This window comes from Zonotrichia leucophrys, chromosome 17, assembly GCF_028769735.1.
Source record: "Zonotrichia leucophrys gambelii isolate GWCS_2022_RI chromosome 17, RI_Zleu_2.0, whole genome shotgun sequence".
Taxonomy (NCBI): domain Eukaryota; kingdom Metazoa; phylum Chordata; class Aves; order Passeriformes; family Passerellidae; genus Zonotrichia; species Zonotrichia leucophrys.
The window spans coordinates 6,211,848-6,239,361 of NC_088186.1; the positions used below are offsets into that span (position 1 = coordinate 6,211,848).

At 48.6% G+C, this 27,514-nt stretch overlaps 1 protein-coding gene across 1 annotated transcript in view; it reads right to left on the reverse strand.

Moving 5' to 3' along the window:
• The window catches only part of COL27A1 (collagen type XXVII alpha 1 chain), a 146,300-nt gene that overhangs the window by 116,891 nt on the left and 1,895 nt on the right, over positions 1-27,514 (reverse strand). The window contains exons 2-4 of the mRNA XM_064727415.1: positions 19,907-19,977; positions 13,506-14,932; positions 4,320-4,373 (exon numbers count right to left, since the gene is read on the reverse strand). Coding sequence (XP_064583485.1) covers positions 4,320-4,373; positions 13,506-14,932; positions 19,907-19,977 — 1,552 coding nt within the window. The remainder of the gene's footprint in view (positions 1-4,319; positions 4,374-13,505; positions 14,933-19,906; positions 19,978-27,514) is intronic.

A 27,514-nucleotide genomic window follows, 5' to 3' on the forward strand; every position in this document is an offset into this window, starting at 1 on the left:
CTTGTTTCAGGAGGGAAGCCCTGCATTTTGAAGGAGGGGGAGATTTTTTCCAAGCACAGACCAAATGTGACAGGGACGTGTTACACTGGGACCTCCCAGTCTTTCAAGCTGCTGTGGTTCACAGGAGGATGGCAAATGCATCCTGAAGCATCAGGGAGTGCAGGTGTGTTCCCTTCACCCAAATCTATTTGGATTTCTGAGTTTCTGAGTATCAGAGTTTAAATAAACCAAGAGCAATTACTCAATAAAGCATGTCAGGGCTTTTTATTGCTGATTCTGCCTCTGACCTATGGTGTGGACAGGGATGAACCACTTCTTGTACCTGTGTTTGCTCACCTGTTGGAGTAGGGAGTGACCACCAGTGGGACCTGGATTATTAAAGTGAATTCCTGAATTATTTAAGTGTTTTAGAAAGTCTCACTGCTGCTCTTTTCTTGCTGTCCTGGGGGCTGAGCAAACAACCAAGGCCAGGCTGGACAGGGCTTGGAGCAGCCTGGTCTAATTGAAGGTTCCCTGCCCATGGTGTCAGGTTGGAACAAGATGATCTTTAGGGTCCCTTTCAGCCCAAACCATCCCATGAGCTGCACTCCTGTCTAGCATGTCCCTCAGAATTGCTGTTTCCTTCATGCAGAGGCAAACCAGGTAAGTGGGATTTGCACAGCCTCATCTCGAAGGGCAGAGTTTAAGACCAAGTGTCACTCACAGCTTTTTCTGCAGACCTGCCCAAACTGTGGGTACTCTGCTGGTCAAACCACACCAGTGGAATGAGTCCCAGCTTGTGGTGGATGCAGATGTGCTGTTCAATGCAGATGTGCTGTTCAATGCAGATGTGCTGTGCAAAGCCCCTCACGCAGACAGCGCTGGGTGAAGCTCCCAGAGCCTGCAGTGAGCAGGAACAAGCTGCAGTGCTGAAGGAATGATTGCTCCAGTGGGAGCCCTTTGCTGACAGCTCCTTGCAGAGCTTGCTGGCACATCCCTGAGAGAAAATCCCAGCCCCAGCCTCTGCCTCCCTGGGAGACCCTGATTTTTGGAGAAATGCAAAAAGCTCAGCACCCATGGCTTGCACAGAACTGGGGATGTCACTCAGTGCCACCACTCCAATTTTCCACCATGGAAAAGGTGTCCTGTGACCTGCCTGGCATTTCACATCATATAAAGCTGGGGAAATCCTTCATTGCTAACACTGCCATTCCCTCAGATCTTACACAGACACCTGATCAGGCACACAGCACATTTATCCAAGAATAAACAGTGTGGAAAGACCTTTTGTCTCAAATTCCTTAATGAAAGCAGACATGAAAGCTGAAAACCATCCTAGCTGGATAGAGACAGAGAAACCCTTCCTGGAGAGCACACATGGCAGTACAGCAATATCTCTACAGACTGGAAAGCTCCTGAAATTGTGCTAGCCACTCCTGGGATAGTGTTATTAGCACTCCTGGGAGAGTTTTTAGCCATTCCCATTGCAATTTTTAACTCATTTCTCTTGGAGTCCCTCAGGAAATAATGAGAAAAAGAAACACCCTGTTTTCACTTGTTATGAAAATGAAAATTTGCTTTCATAGCTGCAGAGAGAGAGCACAGGAATAGCCTGAATCTGTCTCAGTGGGTCTCTGCTGCTGGAGTCATTGGGTGTACAATTAATTCCATGCTCCTGAAATGGGGATTGGCTTTTAAAAATGGAGAAACTGTAATTTTCAACAAGACTGCCACACTATCCACTCTGCTACCCTGCCTTGGATTGCTCTTGAATGCTGGGATATGTCCCAGTCAGAACCTCTTCCATGCTGTCACAGAGGCTGGGGTGTGTTTTGGCAAAGCAGGTGGCATTACCTACATGGAAGAGCCACCCTCAGACTGCACAGGCAGGTCTGGTGATGCTCATCTGCTGAAACCAGGACACAGATCCATGGGAGCAGCCAGATTTCCTTACAGACCCACCACAGTCTCACTCTCAAGGCAAAGGCTGGCCAGAGATTTCATTTTACCCTGATCAATGTGGGGGGAACAAAGGGAGGAGACAATATGGGGTGGAAATTCTGCACTACACATCAGCATGAGGCAAATTCACACTACAGAAAGTCACAAGTCAAATGGTGCTACTGGATTTTCAAATGTGCCAGGCAGCTGTATAAGCATTAATAACACTGAAATTATACAGAAGTTACCACAAGGGCAATAATCTCATGTATTAGGCCAAAAATTGCATTGGGGTTAAAAAGATCCCTCCTTTCCTCTGCATCCAGCACTGCCTGCAATGTTCACCTCTCCTCTGGAGCTCCAAACTTGGGCTGTAGCCTGATGGGACACTCATGGCTTATCCATGGACTGGTGCAGGAGCTCTGCAGCTGCTTTTTTGGAGCATCAGGTTAGGAGAGGTAGAACATGACCCCTGCAATGCTGCACGTTTATTTTTAAGTTTTTCAAGCACAACAAAAGCAAAAGATGCAAGAATTCCCCTAAGCCTGTCTTAGTTCCTGGCAGCTTCACTTTCCAATGAAATCCCTAAATCCCAAAGAGACACAAGAAAAAGAGAAACACTTCCCAAAGCCCAAACAATTGAGGCACAGAGCAGTCCTGTCTCCAGTGCTCCAGGCCAGACATTCACAGAGTGACCCTTGTGCCCCCTCCCAAAATTAGCACAGCCTCTCTGAAGGGGCCTGAGCCAAGGCAGGCTCAGCTGTGCTGAGCACTTCCTAACTGGGAACTCTTTCCTGGACCAATTCTCAGCACCTCTGGCAGGGACTGAGCTCAGAAACCTCTGTTGCTTATTGTCTTCCTGAGGATCATCTTAAATATAGGATGGAGCCACAGCTGGGGAATAACAGACAATTGTGACACAGCCTCCATGGTGCTATTTCCTTCAGAAGAAACTCAAGTGGAATTGGGCTGTGGAGCTGAAATTTGGTCACTCATACAGCAGGCAGGGGATGCAGCTGGGGACTCCAGAGCTGCAGTTTAGTCTGCAAACCACAGGATTGCCAGGAGTAACAGCAAACAACCCTCATAAGCAATGAGCTGGGGTAGGAAACAACTTCCAGCTTTAATGAGGATGCCAAGAAATGCAAACTGTGGGCAATCACTGAGGTGGGAGCAGCTTGGGCACTTGTGACAGAAGATATCAGGGGTGATGCTTCACTGAAAACAGATTGTCCCATCCATAAACACGAGCCTGGTGCTGCCTAACCCCCTCACTTACAGCCCAAATCAGCTTTTGATTCCCACAGGCCCAGGCTCCAGGGCTCCTGCATTTCACTGCTGGAGAAAGGAGATGAGTTTGTTTTTGCTGGTCACTGTGAGATCTCACAGCAGTGTAACAAGTGTCCTGAGGGAATGCCTGAGAGCCTCCCAGCTCAGCCTCCTGCCTGCTCTTTAAAGACATTACACGGGGCTTGAGGCTCAGCCAAGGATGTGTGAGGAAATCTCCCTCTGCTGCCAGGCCAGGATGCTGCCTGCATCACACATCCAAACATTCCCTTCCTCCAGCCTCAGACACTCACACCTCTGGATTCCCAGCTCACAGCAGTGCTGAGGGAAGGGGATCCATGGCTGCACCCTGTGGACAGCCCTGTGCTCCCAGGAAAGCAGCCCCAAGCTGCCAGGAGAGCAGTGCCAGCACTGCTCCGTATCCAGGTCAGGCACTCTGCCCAGCCCTGGGAGAGCTGGGCCAGAGCAGGAGGCTTTTCTGCTTTTCTCACAGCTAGCTGCAGCACTCAGCTCCAGATGTTTCCTCAGCACAGCACTCAGCGTTCAAAGATCTGCAGCACAATTTCATTTTGGGGAGGAAGAAATTCTGCGAGAGCCATTGCGAATTCCTGAGCTGATAAGGCTTTCTGCTTTAGAGCTTGAAAAGGAGTCAGAGAGCAGCTCTGGGCAACAAAAACCCCTCATCTCTGTGTGTGCTGAGTCCTTGGTCCTGGACCTTGGTCCCACCAATGAAGGACCTTGAACTAAACAATTTGTGCAGCTGGGGAGAGGGAAGGGGAGTACAAAAAGCAGCCAAAGCTAATATTCAGCTAATATTCAGCTTGCAAGAAGGAACAGATACTGGAAACAAAATGAGACAGACAGATCTCATTCTCCTGACAGCCATTTGGAAACATCCATCCCCAGCCTTTGCTGATGCCAAACCTTAGCTCAGGGAGGCTGCAAATCACCAGTGTGGAAACCTCCAGCAGGGAATGAGAGAAAAGGAGACCAGAGATCAACAGAGAGGGTCCTGAAGAAATCATCACTCAGCCACAGGAGCTACAGCAGCCCTTGGAACAACAGGACAGACAGATTCAAATACAAATAGAAGGAAATTTTAAAGCACTTACTCGGGAACCTCTCTTGCCAGGGGGTCCTGGTAAACCTGGCAGACCTGGTGGGCCCTAGAAAAACAAAAAAATAAAAACAGGTATTAGTGATGTTCTGTAACAGAATGGTGCTCCTGACAGTGCTTCACAAAGAGAGAGACCCATAACACAACCATTTGGAGAAGACCTGTGGAGAAGGGCCAATTTCAGCATCACAGCCAAAACTTCCCTTCAGCTTATGCTATTGCTATAAAGGGATAAAAATGCACAAAAACATCTGCAGGAGCACGTATTTCCAGAGAGCAGAGACAGAGCATCCCCATCTTCCTGCTGCAGCCTGCATTCCCAGGATCACAGCTGTGCTTCCCCTCTCCTGGATCTGTGCTGTGCCCCAGCTTTGGATTTTCCTGCTCTGTGTTAGCACCTTGGCAAGGGAAGCACATTGTGTGTTCTGATCTCTGTCAGATGGACACGTGCAGCTCTTGGTGTTGGAGGTTCCTACATGAGTTACAATAAAATCTGTGATCATGTGCAACCCCAGCACTTCATATTTCAGAACAGCAGGTTATAAAATGTAATAAAATTGGTGTCAATGTTGGAAATTCTTAAATACGGTTCTGTAGCAAAGGAAAGGTCGGAGCATACACGTCAGAGTAGTGGGGGCTCTTGTAAGAGGGAGGAACAAAGTGGAGATATCAGGAGCACAGCTGTGCACTGATCTGAAACAGGTTAGGAAAAAATACTTAACCAACGAGGTTTGAATTTGTCCATCTATTTATTCTTTTATTTTCCAATGGGCTGGAGAATTCAGATTTCTGGAGAGCCATCTGCAACTCCTAATAACTCCTCAAAACTTCTTTTTCCCCCAAGCCAAACATGTCTGACAAGAATAACTGCTAATTAAAGTGCCTCCTAGAGGATTTATATTCTGGTAGCTTGCTACAAAAGACAAGTTTTCATTGCATTCAGTGGATCCAGAGCAGCCAGTGAGGGGTGTTTGGAGGGCAGCCTGAGCTCTCTGCCTGCATGGCAGGAACAGCATTCCACAGGGATGAAGGTGCAGGCCATGGAGAAATGCAGGATGATCCCCATGGCCACGTTCTGGCCTTGCTCCCTTCCCACTGGGCCATCCCTGTGGGATCTCCTCCCTGCCAGACTGGCCCTGCTGCTCAGAGCTGCTCAGGCTGGTGATGTCCATTAGCAGGAACAGAAAAGCTCAAGATCTTTAGTGCAGCTCCCAGGAGTCACCAAGGGCATGATTCAGTAATAAAAAAATAGACCCAGGAGAGCCCTACCTTAAATCTCATACCCAGGAAAAGATTTTGGAAAGAGAAAACTTGCCTGAACTATACAGGTAACTGATGGATAATTACTCCCCTGATATTACCAACCCTCCCACATGTAAACAGCACATTAAGCTGTATAAAAGTCCATTATCTAAAGTCTTATCTATCTATTTTAAGAGCCAAACTTGGCACAGTAGAAAAAAAATATTCAATGAAGGCGTAAGAAAAGCCCAGTGTCCTCTGTGCTAATAATTTATCAGCACAACAAATAAATAGCAACTTTTTATCCCTTTAGTGAAGATAACAAGGAAAAGTTTGTTTTAAAGGAGATTACACAGCACAGAACAGGTAATGTCCCTCAGTGTGACACAGGGATGGACCTCTGTCACCACAGGCAGTGTCCCTCAGTGTGACACAGGGATGGACCTCTGTCACCACAGGCAGTGTCCCTCAGTGTGACACACATGATGGGCTTCTGTCACCACATGAGTCCCTGCTGCTGCCCAGCCCTGCCTGCCCTGGGCATGTCCCATCTCCACAGTGTGGGACACTCCATCTGACCCCTCTGCCAGCTGCTGGCTAACACAGTATTAGTGCTCTTTGTATTAACAACCCTCATTGATACAGCTGACCCTGATTTTAGCAATATCCCAGTGTTTTAACCTGCCATTGTGCCAGCTCAGGGCCCCGTGCATAATGCAATTATACAGCTGTGCAAATAGACACGTAATTGTAGGGTTTTTTTTAAGCCTCATGTATAACTGTGCTCCAGAATCCCAGATTTTATTAAAAATATCCCCCTGCCCTTTTAGTTGGGATGATGACTATCAAACTATGAATCCAGTGCAACTGAGGCAGCAGCAGGTTTAATAAGAGTTTATCAGAGATTAATCCAAGTCCTTGATCTCTCCTCCACCAAAACCCATCCCCATTTATACCCTTAGGGGAGGTAAAAGAGGAGATGCAACTGTGTGAGCATGGCATTCCCCCTGTACCAGAACTGAGGTGACCTTCTCCACCTTCCTGCTAACAGCAGCTGCAATTGTACTTGGCTGCTTGAGCAAAAACCTTCTCCAAAGTGTGAGCTGCTCAGAACAGACTGAAACTAACACAAAAATAAGGAGAGAGTTAATACCAGCACTGGAGTGGGAATACAGAGTTGAGAGAAAGGCTGGAAAAGCTGGAAAAGCACAGAGCAGACACTGCACAGAGGATCCAACCATCAAACCCTTCCTCTGCTGCTGGATGGGGCCTTTCTGCACAGCTATGAACATTTTGTTGGTTATTTTAGTAGAATTCACAAAGCCTCAAGTGCAGACACCACACAGCTCAGGAGTCCCTGCCATGGTGCTTTGATCTGCCATCCCTTCAAACTCATTTTTTCCTTGCTTGAGGAATAAGAGGGATAAAGGGAAGGTGGGATGAGTGGCTCAAAGGTGCCAGGCACTACAATAACTGCAGAAGGAAAGGATGTGACCACTTAAATTGAAGCCAGTGCAGGTGAAAGAGGAGTGGGGCAGGATGGGCACAGGCAGTGCTGAGAAGTGACACCCTGTGAGGCCACTTTGTGTTTATTTGTCACATTTCTCAGTTCCTTGGTGGCTGGGTTGGATGGGACATGGGCTGTGCCCTCCTGGTGCCTCCTTTCCTCTCTGCCTCTCTATCCCCCAGCCCATGCTCTCAAAGAAGAGGCTCAGGGACAAGAGCCCCCACATGTCACAGCTGGGGAGAGAATGCTGCAATTCACTCAAGGAAAGTGTGCATCTAGAGGGGAAGGGCTGGGTGAGGGCCCAGCTTCTTACAAATGATGGATGCAGTCAGGAGATGTCTATCAGTGAGCCTGCACACACAGCTCAGGTCACACAGAGCCTGTGGGGACCTCTGCACTGTCCCTCAGGGCATCCCTGGGGAATTGCACCAGGAGCAGAGGGCAGTGCTCCAAGGGCAGCAGGATTTCCAGGAGGATTTTGAAGGTTTTTGCTCAGGCAGCTGGCAGTGGGGTGAGGATATCAGTGCTCTGCCCTACCCCTAGCCTCACCCCCAGCTCAGATCAGAGCCTTTGGGGACCTCTGCACTGTCCCTTAGGGCATCCCTGGGGAATTTCAGCAGGAGCAGAGGGCAGTGCTCCAATGGCAGCAGGATTTCTGCTGCTGGCAGTGGGATGAGGGTATCAGTGCTCTGACCTGCCCTCCCATCGCAGGGATGGAGCCTCCTGTGGGGAGCTCCTGCCCCTGGCACTGCAGCTCTTGCCCCTCTGGCTCCTTGCCTGCTGCTTCTGCAAAGGGATGGCAGAGAACACCCACCCTGTTATCACACAAAGCAAAGCTGAGATCAAGGGGAAACTCAGCAGCAGCAGATACTCTCTCTCTCTCTTCTCAAGCCAAACAGCTGAGCTGTTAACCAGCCTGAACAGCTCCTGAAGCAGCTCAGGGCAGCCACAATAAAGTTTAACCCTTCTCAGTTTCCCACGGTAGCATTAGCAGTGACGAGCAACCCCACCAAATGATTACAGGATTTATTCTAAGCTGCTGCTGGGAAACTTGCTGCTGCAAAAGGGACTTTGTTTTTTTTTTTTTTTTAAATCTTAGCTCTCTGAGCTTCAAATTGCAAATGGAAAATTAAAAATGCTTGTCTGAAAGGAAAATACATGGGACCCTGAGGATAAGGGAAATCTTGCCATTTCCTCTTGCTGTTAATTTATACCTCTGCCTCTCCCACAGTGTGAGCCCCCTTCACTGCTTCCTCTGCCCACAGCAGTGCTGCAGGGAGCAAGGTGCCTTCTGAGCTGCTCCAAATCAGCAAGGCCAAACCTGCTGCTGAATTAGAGCCCACTGAGTACAAGAATAGGTGCTGGAAATTGGGAAATGACTGCTGAATCAACTTGGTCAGATAGCAAAGGATTCCTGTAATGGTTTCCCCAGGGGTGAGTACTCAGCCTGGCAGCAAAGAGCTGAGATTTCCCAGGAAATTATTACAGCTCATACTCCAATGCACACTGACAGATGGACAAATTTACTTTAGGGTATTCCCAATGTATTTCTGTCCAGCGTCTAGTGGCACAGTTCTCCTGTGTCCCAGAATATTCAGTTTCAGAAGTGCAAAACGCTTCTGGGACTGAGGAGAGAAGAGAGAACATTCCTCTTTCTCAGCTGTAGTAAAAGTCAACTTAAAAAGGAGTTCAGAAATCACATGAAAAGCTTCTCCCCACATTGGCACCACGTTCTGAGCAGGGAGTGACATTCCCCCTGCAGATAAAGGACCTGAACTGTTTTCTTCTAAGAAGAAAATAAATATTCCTGCAGGAAAGATGGCCACAGCCACAAACCTACCCTTTAGCCCTGTATGTCTGGGAAGCACCAGCACAGACAGCACTGGAATTCAAAATTCCCTGCTTAGGAGAATAGAAGGAGAAAAACCCTCATTTTCAACAGCCTGGCAACCTCTCTTCACCTCTCTCATTTCCAGGCTTCAAAAACTGCCTAAAACAAAGCTAGAATTTTAGGGGGGAAAACTCCCAGCACTTTGGTTACTTTCTTCTCCAAGGCAGGCTTATCGTATTAAAATTTGGACATGTCTGGGTTTCAACCAGTGTAAAAACAAAAAGCCCTCATAATTCTGGCAGGAGCTGGGCTGCTGGTGCAGAGCCAGCCTTGTAACACGATTTCCTCACCAGGCACAGATGTTTGCTCTGGGTCTGTGCAACACCTATCACACAAAGGTCCTTGTCCACAACTGGACTCCTCACAGGGCAGCAGCACAATGCACAACAAAATATGAGTGTTCCAGCTTGATGAAAGCTGCTTTTCTGCAGAGACATTTCAGGAACAGGCTCTGCAGGGCACTGGAGTGATCCCAGACCTTGGAAGGCAGCCTGAAAGGCTGGGAAGGAATACAGGGATCACCTACTCTACTACTCACTTTCTATTTTTAAAAATTTATAAAAATACTTGTATATACTTGTACAATCCTAGATCCTTTGCAGCACATTTATCTCAAACTCACTATCAACTGTCTCTCTTCAAAATTAGCTTTATTTTACACAAACAGACCTCTCTGATGCTTGGTCATTTGCCTGCAAGATTTCCCTTCTGGGATATTTCTGGTTAAATCACCAAAAAAATTTGATCCAATTATGTGAGCAAGGATAAAACTTTCCCCATGCATTATACAAAGCATGCAGTCTCTCTTTTTTTATTATTAATATGACTCATTCATTAATAGATATTCAAACACGTTGTGTGTTCCTTAATTTGTCATGGGCTGGCAGCTCAAACATCCTTTTCTGGTGTGAGGAGAACTGGAAATAGGCACTTCATATATTTTATCTGTGTTTCCAGTCACCTCTCTCCCCTGCCCACTGATTGAGTTGGCTGGGATTGTTTCTTTAGGGAAGGAGCTGTGCTCCAAGACAAACTGCTCGTGCAGAGGATGGCAGCTGGAGCAGTCTAGACTGGGGACCTTGGAAACACATGTGCCTTGCAGGGAGGGAGGGAGAGGGAGCAGCCTGCCAGGCACCACCACTGCCTCCAGCCTGGCCATGCAGCTGGAACTGAGGGGGTGAGCCCCCTGTCCTCTGGCTGGGATTTTGGGGTGTCCTTCAAAAGCTCTCCCTGCTCCTCTTCTGTTACTCAGTGATCCCAGCCTGCACATTCAGCATCAGGGGTGGCTTTCTTGCTCTAAAAATAACCCTTAGGGCTTGTCAAGAGGCTTGGCTCTAGGGATGGGATTGCAGCTCTGTATAGGAAGAGAAAGGTCTGACTTGGGGTGTGCTGTGCTAGACCCCAACCATGCTAGACCCAAGGGGTTTAGCACAGCTTTACCTGGCAGGTGGTGCTGGTGGGCAGGGGAGAGGCTACAGCAGCCCCCCAAAATCTCCCTGCCACACCTGCTGCTGGTCTAGGCAAGCAAATGACACCCCATCCACTGGAGGATTCAAATACCCACCACATCACAGCCTCAGTTCAGGAGTTTGACATGCTCACAGCAGATACTATTTTCCAGAATGCATTTTTCTTTGGAGGGGGTTTTAGGCTACTTCCAGCCACGTGCTGGGGTCATGCTGCAGGGCCTGGAGCTCTGGAGCAAGGCTGGCTGGGATGCTTTGGGCAGTGGGGATGATCCAGAGGGAGTTTTGCCAGCTGCTGAGTCAGTGCTGCGTTACTAACTTCGCACGATATCTGGGTGTTCCTTTTGTTATTCCTCCCCTCCAAAAAAACCATAGAGCTGAGATCCCAAATGCTTGTGGTTATTAATGGTTCCCAAGAAGTTTTTCTTTTTTAAGAACATATTGCCCTCCCTCCTCTAGCTACTCAGTAAACCCAATTCTCCTGAAGAATTAATTCTCTGCCTGAGTTCCATGCGGGATGCAATGTCTCCATTTTGCACAGCATCCTAGTGGTCCTTCAAGACAGATTAATACATGGGGGGTGCTGAATTTTATTCCTAAATAAATCCTTTCAGTCCTTTGCTCACACTCCTCTTACCATCAAACCCTTCCTCTATTGTGGGATGGGGCCTTTCTGCACAGCTAAGAATATTTCATTGGTTATTTTAGTAGAATTCACAAAGCCTTAAGGGCCTGAGTCATCACTCCCTCACACCATGGCTGCCATTGGGATGATCAGGATGAAAAACGGTTCTTTTTCTCTAGGTGGAAGGGTTCTGTGGCTGCCATTCTGCCTAGAAACCACAGCCAAGGTGGCCCCAATTCCTGCTGAACAGGCACAAAACAGTTCCCTCCACACACCTCCCTCCTCAGGGTGACAATCTGCTTGAAGAGACCTTGTATCAGGCAGCAGCTGGGAAAACTAATTAATCACCTTCTCCTTCCCTCTGTGCCAGACAGCAGATGACATTCCCAGCCCATTCCCTGGCCTGGCCAGGCTGGGATATCACTGACCTCATCAGGAACAGCAGCACGAGGATGGCGCCAGGTAATTACTCAGGCACAGAACATTTATCAGCACTTTGCCCTCAAACATGCTCATCTGGCCATGGATGTGCTGCATTAATTTCTCAACATGTCATCCCCATTCTGATATTTTTTCCTCTTTCCCTTCCCACGTCAGAGACATCCAAGGAAGCGTGGTACAGAGATCTCTGAGTGACTCACAGGAGCTGCTGAGCTCCGTGTGGCAGCCAGCTCCAGCCAAGCCATAACCTTTCCCTCCCCAAGCCCTGATTTTGTTTCCAGCAGTCAAAGAGAATAAGGCCAGACAGAGTCTCAGAAAGTTCTCCTTTCCCTCGGTTCAGGACTCCAGTTGTTCTCAGACAGGATGGAAAAACCCTGCCATCTCTTCCCTCAGCCCTCCACAGCCTGAATCCATTTCTTTGCTATGATTCACAAGCCTGAGAGAGATTTTCCACTCCAGTTCAATAATAAGCTCTTTACATTGCAGGGGCTTAGAGCTTGGTCACCCTCATGACACTTGAAGAGCAAGGAGGTGGCAGAGGTCAGGATTGTGGTGGGCTTGGAGCAGGCATCCAGATTCACCCCTGAAAGCTAAGTGGTGTTTTAAGGGAAATGCACAACTGCCGGATTTCTTCTCTTGGAAATATGCCTGAAATGACTCTCCACAAAACACAGAAGCCTGCTCAAATTGCTGGAGCTTGTTCTGTCTACTCAGGGATTTAGCAAAACTTCTCCAAGCAGCAAGACCCCATCAGGGATGGGTCCCTGCAGCCCACACTCAACCCCTACCCAGGATCACCTTCACCTCTCCCAGGGGCAGGGGAACAAAACACCAGCCTGGGAACAAAACACCAACCTGGGTGACTCCATACCCAAAGAACAGGGAGAGAAATCACCACCCAGCTCTGAGATGGGACAGGAGGAAATACAAACTGCTCATCTCCCACTGAGGACCTGGGGAGACCCAACCATTCCACTTTAGGTGTTACTTGCACCAAGGAGCAGCTCTGCAGAGACAAGCGCTGGTCATTCCTTACACCAGCCTCAATATTTCCATTGTAAACTCTTCTTTCACTATTTTAAGAAGTCAGCTATAAAAATTCCCTCTAGGCTGGATCTTGGCAACCAAAGGCTCTGTCTGGGAGAAACTTATTTTACATGTACAACCCCCCTCTCCTATTGACAGTTTGGGCTGGAACACCAAATCCCCCTAAAAGTTGGCCAGTTTAAAGATCATGTTTGCATTCTCAAATTTGGAAAAAAAAGAGAAGAACAGCCAGCAGATAATTAGTGGGGCCTGAGTGCTTTCAGCATTACAAAACGTGTGTATGCTTTTATAATGGCCAATATATACAACCTGAAAGGAGTTATTTTTTATGTGGAATGCAGTAGTTAAATTTATAAAGGAAACTTTTTGCATGTTTTAAGCGCAGGCTATGAGAAATAAAAACCAGAACAAAACACCCAAGAAAAACTTATACCATAAAAACAATTGAGACTTTGTTTGAAAAAATAAATCCCGAAACCATCTCTGCACTTGCATTTGCTGGAACAGGGCACTTTTCTAGATTTGTGAATATCAGATACAAAACAAATTAATAACAAGTGCCAAGAAATAGTTAACTTGAGGCATGTTTTCAAGGCATCTGGGTTTTCTATGGAAGATGACCAGAGATAAACCAAGCGTGTGGAAGATAGCGCCAACCTGGTCATTAAAATTTTAGCCAGCAATTTAAAGGAAAAGAAGGTGGGATTTATCTTTTTTTTCCTTTCTTTTTAAAAATCTGATGTAAAGGAGCAACTTAAACCACAAATGTTTCACGGCATTCACCATCACTGAACGCTCAGGCTCAAACTGAGATTTATGCTAGAATCGTGATGATCAGGAATGCAGCAGGGCCTGGCTGCCACACTTGGATGAGCTTCACAGAAACCCTTGGAGCTCGTGGTCTGCCAGCCCTTGAGCCGAGCTGTGACTGGGAACAGCCACCACCAAGAGCCTGAACCTACCTGAGGTCCTCTCTCTCCTTTCACTCCTGGAAATCCCAGTAAAAATGGAAACGGAGTGGGTCCCAAGGGGTCAAAGATTTGATAGCCATCTGTGGCAGCTGGGGTGGTGAGGTTGGAGGCCCTGGCCCTGGAGCTGGGCCGGGCAGAGCCCAGGGGTGACTTGGTGATCACCAGAGGGATGGTGCTGGGATCCACTCTCCTGGTGGGGGACGGCTTCTTTGGGGTGGGCCCACGGCTCGGGTTCTGCGGGGTTTGCTTCAGGGTAACCAGGTGGACACTGCTCGTGGTGTTATCAGTCACTCTCCTCAGTGGCTTTGCAGTACTGAGCACTTCAGGGGGCTCAGTGGTTGGTTTTTGGTTGGTCTTCTTTTTGGTCTCTTGCTCAGACTCCTTCCTGCTGGCCGTGACCAGGCTCTGGCTCGTTGGTGGGGCCCTTCTGGCTGTGGGAAGGGGAGTTTTCTCCCTGCGTGTGCTGGGAGTGGGCTGAGACACCCTGAGGGTTGTCCCCACGCCCCGAGGGGACTGGGTGGGTACCTGTGGTTTGGTACTTGACACAACAGGTGAGGCCACCGTGACCTTGGTGGCTTTGGTGGTCAGTCTTGGCCGTGATGGTGGGGTTGACAGCAACGTGGGGGTTGTTGTTGTACCTGAACCCCTTGTCTTGAGGGGTGCAGTGACCCTGCCAAACTCCAAGTTTGGGGCAGCAGTGGTCAGGTTTTTCAGACCCTGCAGCGAGGGCTCTGTGTGCTGTGGGGTGCTGGGGGAGGCACTGGGATCCCTGGGCAGGAGGGGGATGAGAGGGGGCAGGTTTGGCCGGTAGGTATCTGCTTGCCTGCACTGTTTTTTCAGGTATTTACAGTAATGATGAGCTGCCTTGGCGGAAGGATAAATATCAAACTGGCAGATGGCTCCTTCAAACTGCACGGAGTGCTGGCTTATCTTCCCAAAGAGGAAAGATCCTTGTGGATCCAATGCCTCGTCCTTTTTAAAATGCAAATCCGCATGTACTCTGCGCTTCCCACAAGAAGTAAATAAAGTGACAGTCTGGCCACGGATGTTGATGGCCATGTTGTGCCACCGGCCATCGTGGACATTGTAATCAAAATATACAGAGCGCTTGTGGCCCACGTACACGATGATCTTCCCGGGCACAAACTGGACCCCCAGCTGCAGTTTTTTCTTTTTGCTCCTGACAGCAAAGAGGAAGGCGTTGTTGATGCGGTGGGAGCAGAGGCTCAGCACCAGGAGCAGGTCGGAGCTGGAGCCCGCGGGGAGCAGGGCGCTGAGCGGGGCTTCCACACGGGCCCGCTGCGTGAAGATGACCCCTGATTTGAAAGGAATGACTCCTTGAGGAGCTGCACGTGAGGAGGACCATCCACTCGATGGCCTTTTCCCTGACAGGCCCAGTCTTTGAAGAACATCCACATCTGAAAGGGAAGAACAAAGATTATGTGAGGCGCTGGATGGGTGTGGAGGGAAGTCAAACCAATCCGTGCACAAAGCCAACAGGATACAGGAAATCCCAATTTGCATATCTAATCCCACCCTCTCACATATATAATCCCATAACCAGCATGGAGAACTCACAGCTCTTCTCACATTGTGTGAGGAGCAAGTTTATGCTCAATGTGATTTCCAAGAATTGCCAAAATGCATCAGCTCCACGGTGTATCTGGTGAGTTCTCCTGTCCCACCAGGGACCAGCTCAGATGTTCTGGAGGGAGCTGACCTCACTACAAGGAAATTTCCCACTGAGCACCCCTAGTCCTCTTCCTGGGATTTAATTCTGAGTACTGACCACATAGCTGGAAAGGAATTCGAGCAACAGATTGAGATGGGATTGCAAAATTTTGTATCCCCAGAGGGCACGTAACAAAACTTCCAGAGGAAGCAAAAGCCTTGTATCTGTCTCTCTCCAAGCTAGCAAGCAGCAGCTTTTGATCTTTGGAGAGTTTAGGGAAGTGCAGGTGCCTCCCAGCATGAAAAACATTACACCCAGATTTCAGTGAACTGCTCAAGTTTCTCAACAGTATTTTTCTTTTCCCAGCAGATCATCTTACAGCAATGAATTATTTTAATAGGTTGGAACCAGACCTGGTTTGTGAAGAGCTCAGAAATTGGTTAGGGCTGCCACTGAGTAGTGGAGGTGAGATTTGCCTCCTGTATAATGTCACCTAGGAGCCAGGTGCCTTGCTCCAGCCAGGATTGGGATTGATGCCCAGGGGACCTTTCTCCCCCAACTCCAGTAGTAATTTGCAATGGACAGACAAGCAGAACCCCCTGCCTCTGCCCCTGAGGTCTATCAGGAGTCATTCACAGCTCAGATTAGCAGGCACCAGCAGCACAAACTGGGGCCAGCTGGCAGCAGCCTCAGCTGAATTATTCAGGAGAAGATGCCGAGGTCTACGTGAGCAAAGCTGCAAAGGCAAATGTGCCCAGACCTGAAAAAGGTCCTGGTTGAGCAGCTAAAGGAGCTCAGCTAGAGGAAAAGGAGGCTCAGGGGAGAACTTCTCACACTCTACAACTCCCTGACAGGAGTCCTCAAGTTGTGCTGGGGGTGAGGGGTGTTAGAATGAAGAGTAGGAAAGGCTTCTTTACCAAAAGGTTTGTAAATCATTGGAACGAGCTTCCCAGTGAAAGGTGGAGTCACCATCCGTGGAAGTGCTCAAAAGACATCAGATGTGGCACTTGGGGACATCTAATGGTTTAGTGGTGGGCTTGGCAGCCCTGGATTAACAGCTGGATTTGATGATTGTGAGGGTTTTCCAACCCAAATGACCCTGTTAAGGTGTTCATGACTCCTGTGACACCAGCACTGTAACAGTGAGCTAGGATAACTGCACTGCCTCCCCTCTTCCTGCCCAAATGCCATCCCCAACACTCCTGGACCAGCCAACTCTCCCATCTCAGTGCCCTTTGGGGAAGCCAGTCAGGGTGAACAACCCAAATGCTAATGTTGCAAGGCAAGAATTTAACACTCAGGAAGCTGCTGGTGCCAATCATGGCTAACACCATGGGACTGCAACTTTCCTTGATTAAAAGTAAATCAACAGTCCTCCAAGGAAAAAAAAAAAAAACTAGCTCATTTTCTAAAGGGGCCTTGGTATTTATCTGCTTTCACCCTTAACTATTAAATATTCTGCACAGAACACAGTATTTGGAGAACTGGCACACAAAGAGCCCCTTGGTGTTGGCCAGAAGGGTTGAAGACTCAAGCAGTCTGAGACCTGTGATGCTGCTGGCCAAGAAGGGAGGAGAATGATGAGAAAACCTCTGTTCCTTGACTTTGGCAAAACCCTCACCCATTTTTGTATATTAAGAATGATTCAATCAGTATTTACTTTGCCTGAGTTTAGCTTTATTCCCACCTTCCTTTTTTTAAAGCAGCTTGACTCATTTTCTAGCAGACACTACCCTGGAGAAGGTGTGTCAGATGTAGAAAAGGATGGAAACGTTCCCACTCTGTGCAGAGGGGTAATTTATGCACAGCATGTTCAAGTGTTAATGACAGCATCTCTCCCATACTCTGAAATCCTTGGTCCCCCACTGTTTTTATTCCATATTGTCCAACAGGGCTGTCTCTCAGTAGCCTTCCCCTCTCTGCTCTGAGCAGAAGAATTATGACAGTGTCTTCATTCTGGATAATCTCCAGGGCTCATGAAACACCAAAGGCCAAAGACTGGCTTTAGTGAACTGAAGTGGGACCTTTGCCACAGACTTCAAAGGCATCAGGATTTATCCCTAAGAAAATAAATTTGCCATTTAAGCAAGCAGCTCTTCTCCAGCTTCCAATTTCTAAGTGTATTTTTAGGTTCTCCCTCAGAGGCAGACGGGGCTGTCTCTGCTGGAGATGCTGCATGCTCTAGGAGTTATTTATTTGGTAGCTGCTCTGCAAAGACCTGAGGATGTTTCCATGCTCAGAGGATGCTTCTGCTGCTGTTTGCAATCCCAATGCCTCGTTAGCAACAGCATCCAGGAGTGTTTAAGGGAAAAAAGCACAACCCAAACACTGCTCTCCCTCAAAAGCCGCTAAGGTGGAGCCACACTCTGAATGCCCACGCAAAATCCCAATAAAGCATCCTCCTGCAGGACACACATGTGAACTTTCCAGCACCAGGTCCAGATACAGAGCTCAGGGCTCCTGTGCACCCAGCCCATCTCCTCTCCTCTCCATCCCATCCAACTGTCCTGGGCTGTTGGGTCACATCTCCTGGGATATGGATGTCATCAACCAATGTGAAATGCAAGGTAATTCTGACTTCCTGAAGCAGCTCCAAGTTTAGCAGAGGATTTTTTCCCCTTCAAACTTTTTCCCTCTGTGGATTTTTCCATCAAAACACATTATTTAAAAAGAACATTCACTGAGAGCTGCCTGATCCCAGGTGCCTCAAAGCTAGTAGCAACACTTGAGCAACTGGGAAAAACTCTTCTATCAGACTCTGTGCATGAAGTGAGATACACAGAGATTCCTGAACAACCCCATGATCATCTCTGGAAAGGGGAAAAAATATTTTATTGTTCTCCTTCCCCTCTCTTTCTTTCCCTCCCCCTTTCACCACACAAAAAGCTGTACAAGAAAAATAAGCCAAAAGGCAGGAGAGGAATAACTTGCAGCTTCCCAGATTCCAACAGCCAAGATGTGATGCCCACAGCTAAAACTGGGTTGAATAAGTGCAGCAGTTCCAAAAGTTACTGCCCAGACCTTTAGTCAGCACACAACAAATGAACTCACCTCACAATCTTTGGGATTTGTAACACTTATGGAAAGATCATCCTCTGTGTTCCCTGATTTTCCAGCATACAGGAAGACTCCTAATCCTTAGAGTAACAGCCAGAGTGTTTTCAAAATCCCACAGCATTGGCTGAATTTCATCCTCACACTGCCCTGTGAACAAGTTCTTACAGCTGCTGAGTCTCATGTTTGGAAATCCTGGGTGATAACACAGCCCCACGTCACCCATGTTTTCTTGCAGCCTTTACTTCCCTGCAAGGTTTTGTTTTCTGGCACCCAGAAGGAAATTCTCTCTCTCATTGTGTGGAAACCAGGCAAGTTTTTCAAAATTCTTTTATCACAGACAAAGTATCTGAGAGGGGAGCTATCAACTACACCAAGGTAAACACAATGAGAGTGAAATGAGAGAGTTTTCTTTATATTGAAGGTAACAAAAGACACAGCCCCATCCCATAATTATCTTAGGAGTAAAATGATGGATGGAGGTGAATCTAAACAGCATATTATAATCTACTTGAAAAGCAAGATGCCAAGACACAGTATTTGTTCTGCCTCTTTACGAGCTGACATAAAACTTGCTCTGAAAACTGCTTGACTAAGTAATTCAGCCAGATGTTCACCTCCTTTGCATGGAGGCAGAATTTGGAAAATATTACATTTTTCAAAATTGCTGATGGCAGGGATCTGTTCCCTCCCTCCTGTAAAAAGTGGTCCATGGGCTGGCTGACAGCTGAGTGCTGACCAAATTTCTATTTTTCCTTCATGTTTTAGAGACTGAGAGGAGAGCCCTGGAGCCTGCTAGTCCACTTAGTGCTGTCTGCTGACGGCAGGGGAAGCTGCTCACTTCCAGCAAATACCCATGTAAAGCAACCATGTGGGAAAGGTGTTGCTATTTTGAGAGGAGAAGGCTCCTTTTCAAACAGATATTGCAGAGATGCTCACACCCACTATCAAGTGCTAAAGATTAATATTTTTTTGTGTGTTTTTGTTGGGTTTCAAGTTTTAATCTCTTTTGTAGGGTTGTTGGTTATTGTACCTCAGCCTAGTCCTGTTCCTGGTAGCACCAGGGAGGTGATGCCTGGACAAGGGGTGAGGACAGGCTGAAGGTGTCACTCCCCTATAGAATATCCTCTCACAGCACAGAGACTGAACCAGCTATAGCCATTTTATTGTCAGCCAACACTGCACGATTTTCCTCCCTTAAATTTGCTCTTACCTTTAGAACTCACATTATTTCTATATGTGACATCCCCTGTGCTGGCAGAGGTGCCTGGGGTGCACCAAAGTCACAGAAAAATCTGCCAGAGACATTTAATTCCATAAAGCCCCAGTCTCAAGGGGCACTTTTTAAGAGCAGTTAAGTCCTGGCAAGTACAGGTGGATGCCAGTGACATTTTAGACACAAAGTGCTTCACTCCCACCAGCTCCACCAGACAGTCAGGCTCTGAAAATCCTGTGGGACACATAATCACCTGTACAAAACATGGTTCTTTTGCCAGCTCTTAACTGCACCATCTATATCATCTCTACTGCAACCATCAGCAATAAATGCATCTAACTGTGCACTGGGCTCAGACATGGATTGTTAAGTTATAATCCTACACTGGTACCAAAGCACTTGGCTTTTACTTTTGTTGAAGGAAGAGAGAAAATAAGAAGTGTAGTTTACCTTCAGAATTTCCCTGTGTGAATCCCAGGAACCAAGTAAAACACAATATTGTCCAGAGAAAGCAGAATCCCCTAAAAATGCAAGAGAAGAAAAAAAAAATGAATGCATTTCTACAACAACAGTAACAAAACCAATTCCATTGTGAAAGGTCTTCTCCTTGATCCCAAGTCCAGCAAAGGCAGTGACAGGAAGTAGATTCAGCCTGAGACCTTCTTTTTCTGATTTAAAGCCATCCAAAACCCACTGAACTTAGTGGAAAGGTTTCCCAGTGGAATTAGGAGCCTTGAACAAGGAGCAGCCCTGTGTTTTGAGAGGCAGGGCCATCACTGCTGGGTCTGTGCTGCTGCTGCTCCTTGGCACTCAGCCCACCCAGGACAGACCACCAGAAATGCAGGGGAATGGAGAAATCATTCTGAGCTGGGAGGCCCCAAAGCCCTGCCAGGAGTGCACTGTTGGGACATGTAGGATATGGGCTGGCACTCAGTGCCCTGTCGCCTCAGCAAACACATCCTGACTCCTCCTGCTTAACCATATCCTAAGCATGCAAACCCCTACATGGGTCTGCTCCTCATTTTACACCCAGGTGCAAAGGTGGGGGCAGCTTCTCACCACTCAGCACCCACTGAGAGCCTCCTCACAAGCCTGGCATGGTAGGAAAGTTTAGGAAATGGGAGATCCACAGACTTCCAACCCTGTGCTCTCACAGACCCTTCCATGGCTGAGAGGGAATTTGACAAACCTCTCTGTTAGCTCAGCTTTAAGCCTTCAGGTGCCATTGAAAACAGCAGCTCAGGGGAAAAATCCTTTTACCAGAAAGGTAGCTAAAACCCCCCCTTTCCCCCATCAGCTTCCTTGATTTGTAGCCAGCTAAAGAACATGGGAAACTCCTCGGTTAGGCTCACTTAAAGCTGTCAGTGGAAAGTTTGAAGATTGAATCCCCTCATCTTCTAGAAAGGATATTTAACAGCTTCATCAGCAGAAGCTGCTGGAGGAACAGACAGAAATGTGAACTACAGAAAGTGCTCAGGCAGGAGGCAGCAGTGTGGGACATCCACAGGTTGTTTGTCACTTCAGCCCAGCCAGGGTGAGCACTGGACTGTGCAAAGCCATGCCAAAGTGCATCTTGCTCCTCTCTCCACATCTGATGCACAAGTCATGAATCAAACCACTCTTCTCCTGCCATCAAGCCTCAGCTTTAGCCCAAGAAATCATTCTCTGAGACAATGTATTACCCTGGCAAATCCTCACCCAGTGCAGAGACCCTTTCCCAGAGCTAAAACAAAGCCACAGTGATTTACATCAGTGGGGAAACCTGGCCTTGAATGTAAAAATCCATCCAGGAATCCAGCCACTAACTAATATTTTAAGGCTTAAAGAGATAAAACCCTGGAGTGGTCCCACATCAACTGGGAAAGAAATGAGCTGAAGCAATCCATGTCCTCCTTTGCTGTTTCCATCACCCTGACACCGGGCTGCACATTTCAAGAGCTCTGGGAGTGCTTTAGTTTATGGAAGAACAGCCAGGAATAGCCCAATCCTGGTGTTCTTTTGCCATGTCCTACAACCAGCTATATCCTAACCAGGAGACCTTCACCATGCTCCAGAGATCTCCAGCTTGGAGCCCTGGCTGTTTTCTGACAGCTCCATCCCTTGGGATGCTGTTGGGATGGAGACACTGCCAACCCAAGGAGAGCTACTGGGGCAGACAGTGGAGGAAGGGAAGCAGAACAGGATGATTCCTCATGGCCACCTCTGGCAGTATTTTGTTTGGCATGAGAGAGGGTAAAATCCACTTCACAAGCCAACCTGAATGTCTGTGTGTCATGGTTTGACCAGAAAGGAGTGGAATTCTGGAAGCTGTGGTCAAACCAATGAAGGTTTGGGTTTCATACTGACACCTGGTGTAGCCAGTGGGGTTTGGACACACCTCGAGAATACACAGGGTTAAAGCAAGCACTGCCCTTGGCACTTCCTCTTTTGGACATCGCGGCGAAGAGTTCAGATCTCTCTCCCCCGCCCAGCCTGTTGCTGCTGGGCGGGGAGGAGCCGCCATGCGGTAGGCCTGGGGCCTGGACAGAGGTGGGGGTTGAGGGGGCTTCGAGGATGGAAGGGTGGAAGGTCCCAGAGAGTCAGCCCTCGGGCAGCCCCCCCCCCCCCCCCCAGGAGAGCAGCCAGCCAGAAGGAGAAGGGGGGGGGAGACCGCCCGGCCGGAGCGGCAGCGTGGGGGCAGCGTGCGTGGGAGTCGCTCCGGGACCGACAGCAGAGACTGAAAACTTTTAACCCTTTCTTGCATGATTGGGGCCTTGCAAAAATGCTAATCCTCCTCGAAGCTGAATAAGAAGGGAGATGAGAGATGAGATGAGACAAGGACTTTGGCCCGAAGATTGTGGAGATGATTGGATGGGGAGAGATGATTTGGAGTGGCCTTTTGGCTGGACTTTTTCTTGTAGCCATGGACTCAGTTGTTCCTGTGACACAGACTGCATTTAGGGGGAGGCAGTGCCTCAAAACCAGGAGGGTTCATTCGTGAGGACCCCCCGGCCCCAGGGGGTTGGAAAAATATGGGGGGACAGAGGTCCCCAAAGCAGAGACTGTGCCTTTTTGGAGTGAGACAAGGCATCCTTGAAAGACAACCCTAAAAGCAGCTCTGGCCATGTCTCGGTGGTGAGAGCACTGGGCATGGAAGGAACATGTCACAAGCGGCAAAAGGACTTTTTTTTTTCCCCCGGGCGGTGCCGAAGTGACAAGGAAGCATCCGAGGTTTCAGTGTGTTTCCAGGAGAAGCCTATGGAACAAGAAGGACTCCTTTCCTCTTCATGAACTGCAGTTTGAGTATACTAAAGTGTCGTGCCGGGCTGGGCAGTTGGTGTTTTTGAGAGAATGTATTGGATTGGGAAAGTCAGGGAGTGGGGAGGAGGAAAAGTGGTTTTTGTAAGGTTTTCAATTTTTTTTTCCTTTTCCTTATAGTCTTTCCCTATTTTTCCTGTAGTTTTAGGTAATAAAGTGTTCTTTATGTTTAAGTTGGAGCCTGTTTTGCTTATTCCTGGTCACATCTCACAGCAGACACCAGGGTGAGGCATTTTCATGGGGGGCACTGGCTCTGTGCCAGGCTCAAACCATGACACTGTGCTCATCTCCAACAGAGTTCAAGATGTGGACACAATTCCATGGAGCAAAGACCTGACTGGTTATCACCAGCTTGACTGCCTGAAGAGAACACAGGAGGACAGGGAAGGGGATCATCACCAGCAGCACTCCCAGGTATTGAGAACCTGGTGAGGTGAGGACCTGATCTGGTGAGGATCAATTTGTATAACCACTGCCACTCACAACATTCTGAAGTAAAATTTTTGGTTTTTTTTGAGGGGTACCTTCACAAACCAAACTCCTGTGGATTGACACAATGAGGAGAACAAGTCTTGGGGGAAAATCCAGCACGTAATTTCATTCCAGTGACACTCTTGGGCTGTAAAGGAGACGATGCAGAGTGTGGGATCCAGCTGGCCCCAGCCCTGCTCCTGGACCCCTCACATGGCCAACCCCGTCAGAGCTGAGAGCGGGGCCGGGTGCCAAAACACTGCAGAAAAACACTTTGGCAAAATCCACCAACTTAATGGAAAAAGCAAAAGCAGCTTCCAAATGGCAGCTGTGTGAGTGATGGGGCTGTTAATTATCCCAGGGTTTTTAATGCAGGCTCTTTTTCCACAGAGCTGCACAAGCAGCTCGAGTAGCAAGAGTAAAGAAGATTTTTCTCCTTATATAGAGCTATCAAACCCACCTTGCCTTTATCTCAGCTTCCTCCCATGAGCAGTCATTTCCACTCTATCAAGAGACACCACTGAAGGCATTTATTTCTTTTATTCACAGGCTCTGTGAGTACCACAATGAGGATCCTGGAGAGGAGAATGCTCAAGAGAGAACTCAGAGCACCTTCCAGTGCTTAAAGGGCTCCAAGAGAGATGGAGAGTGACTTTGGACAGGGGTAAAGAGGAAGGCTTTAAACTGAAGATGGGCAGATTTAGAGTTGATATTAGGAAGAAAAACCCTGTGAGGGTGGTGAGACACAGGTTGGCCAGAGCAGCTGTGGCTGCCCCATCAGTGGCAGTGCCCAAGGCCAGGCTGGACAGGGCTTGGAGAAGCCTGGGACAGTGGAAGGTGTCCCTGCCATGGCAAGGGATGGAATGAGATGAATTTTCATGGTCCCTTCCAACCCAAAGCTCTGCTGCAGCCCCTGGGTGTAGGGGTGCCCCAGAGCACACATGATGTAAGCTCACATGAGCCTTTACAGTTTCCAATGCAGACACCAACTCCCTTTATAGCAAACTGAAGTTACTGACTGACTACAGCTTCATTTTACTTCCCTGCTTTTGGCAAATCCTGTGGATCAGGGAACTGCCCAGTGCCAGGAGTCCAAGGAAAAGCACAGCTGAGAGGGACAGAGAGGCACAAACACCCTCATCCCCTTCTGACCAGACCAGGGCTGGAATGGAGCCCTGCACTGAATTAAGGACAGCAGGAACACAACAGCCTTCAGGGTAAACTTGGTCACGAATTATCCTCGAGGAAGTGACAATTTGACAAAGCTGAGGCAACCTGTAAAATAATTGTGATCAACTAATTCCCCGCTATTTCTGGAATTGGTTTGGAACAATTTCAGCTTTTTTTAAAATAAAAGATTTGCTCTGACTTAAAATAAGAAGTCTAACTGATTTTGACATCTTGTTTGTTTAGATGATGGGTTGAAGCTGAAGGAAATATTTCAAGGGCCCATGGCAGCATTTAATTTTTTATTTTGTTTTCTCCCTCATTTACAGTGGGGAAATGGCTTTGAGATTGCAAACGTTACTGCAAGGTGGAAAAACAATTCCCCCACCACTTTTCTCCACTCAGGTGTATATTCTTCCTGTTCAAAAGACCACAAAGCCAGCTGGAGGCTGAAAATTGCTTTTCAAGAAAAGCAAACCTGCATTTCTAGCTGTAAATCAGACTGTATCTTAAAAAGGAGAAAATGCACGTGTGGCTTAAGATCCTTTGCACACGACTGGAGATGATAATTCTGTAAGTTTTGACAAACAGGAAGGAAATCACAACCTATAAACTGAGGCTCTAAATTGTACTGTGCATCAATTCCAACCCAGCTTTTTGGGGTAGAAATCTTATTTTGTACCAGCAGCCTCCTCTGTGGAGCTTCTGGGGCTTCTGGAAATGATGGTATTTCTCCACTCCCCCTCAAATTTCTGGCAAAAGCAATGGAAACACACAACTATGTGGACGTCCCCACATTGACCCTGCTCAGTCCTTTGCTGCACCTCTCCTGCAGTATAAATGAGGTATTGACTTACACCTCCAGGCAATGATTTTGTACACAGGCGCTGCTGCAAACGCCAGTGTGATAAGGGCAAAGTTTCTGAAACAACTGAAATACTATTAGTTTTCAATCCCCATTCAGCAGCTCCATTTTTTAGGAAAAGTATTGAGCAGACAAAGAGATGTGGCCCCTAGAAATCCATTCTTAAGGTCATTAAAAATACTAAAAATCCAGAGTGGTCTAGAAAATGTCTGTATTAAGTAAGGAAAAATCAAATCCCTATCCCTGGAAGTGTTCAAGGCCAGGTTGGGTAGGGCTTAGACCAACCTGGTCTACAGGAAGGTGTCCCTGCCCAGAGCTGGGCTGCTCCTGGGGCCAACCTGCTTCCCCACATGGGAGATGCCAGACTGATAAGGCTCAAGCACCCTGCAGGCAACTCCCAGCAGCTCTCCACAGTGGGGGATCCTTCCTGGGAACCCACCACTGCCTGCCCTTCACTCCCATCCCTCTGTCTGTCTGTCTGTCTGGGATACTGGCTTTGCTGCTGTGTGAAGTGACAACACTCAGCGCTGGCCCTGGCCTTTGTGTTCTCCAGTAACTGGAGCCCTCTCCACAAACAGAAGTGCTAAGCCTGATCTGTCATCTAACTCCTTTTTTGTCCCTCCAACAAACGCCTTTGCATTCCTTCATTTTGTGAATGGGGTTTGGCAGAGCCATATAGAATTCCCCATTGTTTCCATTTGCTTCAGTAAAAGCGTCCATCATGTCTACTCATGTCCCCAACAAATTGGCAAAGAAAGGGAAGGGGGAAAAATAAACCCCACAAAACCCTGTGTTTGTCCCTGGGCAGAGATTTCCAACACCAATCTCACCACAAACCTGGGCAGCCTTCACTCAGTAGCTGGATCTCCATGAACAGAGATATTAAGCAGGGCAGATTTTGACCCCTCAACCCATTGCAGAAAGGGGATGAAGGTGGAGCTTTATTTTAATAAAGCACACAGAGAGACACGTGGAAATAGCAGGAGGGTGGTCCTGGACTGTGATGCTGTCTGTCCTTCATGGGAAACATCTCCAGGTGCAATTGCCTCCTCTCTACCCCCAAGCACGCAGCACATACATCATTTGCCACCCTATTGCTGGATCTGCCCCCAGACCACCTGCCCGGCTTGCAAGCAATCCTCTTTTCCTCTTAAAAGGATCCATGGCTCCCTGCAGCCCTTTCAGGCCTTCCCAGGGCTGACTCACCCTGATGGTGCCCAGCGGATGCTGTGGTACCACGTGTGCATTTCTCATCCAGCACACAGATGGGCCAGGCAGCCCCAGGGCAGCATCGTGCCACCAGCCCAGGTCTGGGACAGCAGGCTGTCACCGTCTGAGGTCTCCAGGAGCATCGAGCCTCCTCCATGGCCAGCAAGGGGCCCTGGGGCTAAATGGGCCAAATTCACTGCAGCGGAACAACACCTGGACACGTGCTCCATGTGCATGCAATGCAAACCCTCCTCTGATTTTTGGGGGTCTGTGCTCACCAAAAACCACCAAGAGGGCCACTCTAAACTTGAAGAGCCTGTACAACTTCATGTTCTTCTGCTTTTACAAACTCTGGCAGCTCAAGTCTTCCAGCACACTCTGCCACTGCCGCTCCTCCCTTGGGGAGTCAGCCCTTCCACTGTCACCTGCAGGTGTCCTGTGGGGCCACCAACTCCCCCAGTGCCACCAGCCCTGCTCCAGATGCAGCTGCAGGAGCGCTGGAACAAGAGGAACCCCCAGTGCCACACGGGGATCGCTCCCATCACCAGCTGTCCCCAGGCAGCAAGGGTGGCCTGGTGACCCCAGGGACACGCCAGCCGCGGGCTCAGGGCACCGTCCCCAGGAGCAGTGACCTCAAGGGGACCCTGGAGCCGTGGGATGCACGGCGCTCTGCCAAGGGAATCAAACCCAGCACCGAAATTCCCTCCGGGAGAGGATGCGAAGGGCAGCAAGCGACCTCTGCTGAGGAGGGACCGGAGCAGCACACGGCGGGGACAGCCCAGGGAGCACCCGGGACAAAGGGCGCTGGTTCCGAGGCACCGGGACACACCAGGGCACACTGCCCAGGGCATGCACGGCTCCAGGGCTGTGCCAGCCGGGCACACACGGGGCAGAGCGGGCACGGATCCCCTGCTCTGCCCGCTCCTGGGTCCGAACCGCGCTCACACGGGCTGTCCCAGGACAGGAGATGGCACCTGGGCAGCGTCTCGCTGTCCCCATGGGTAGGTGATGCCTGGTGGCCTGTCAGCGGCTGTGCTGGTGCAGAGTGT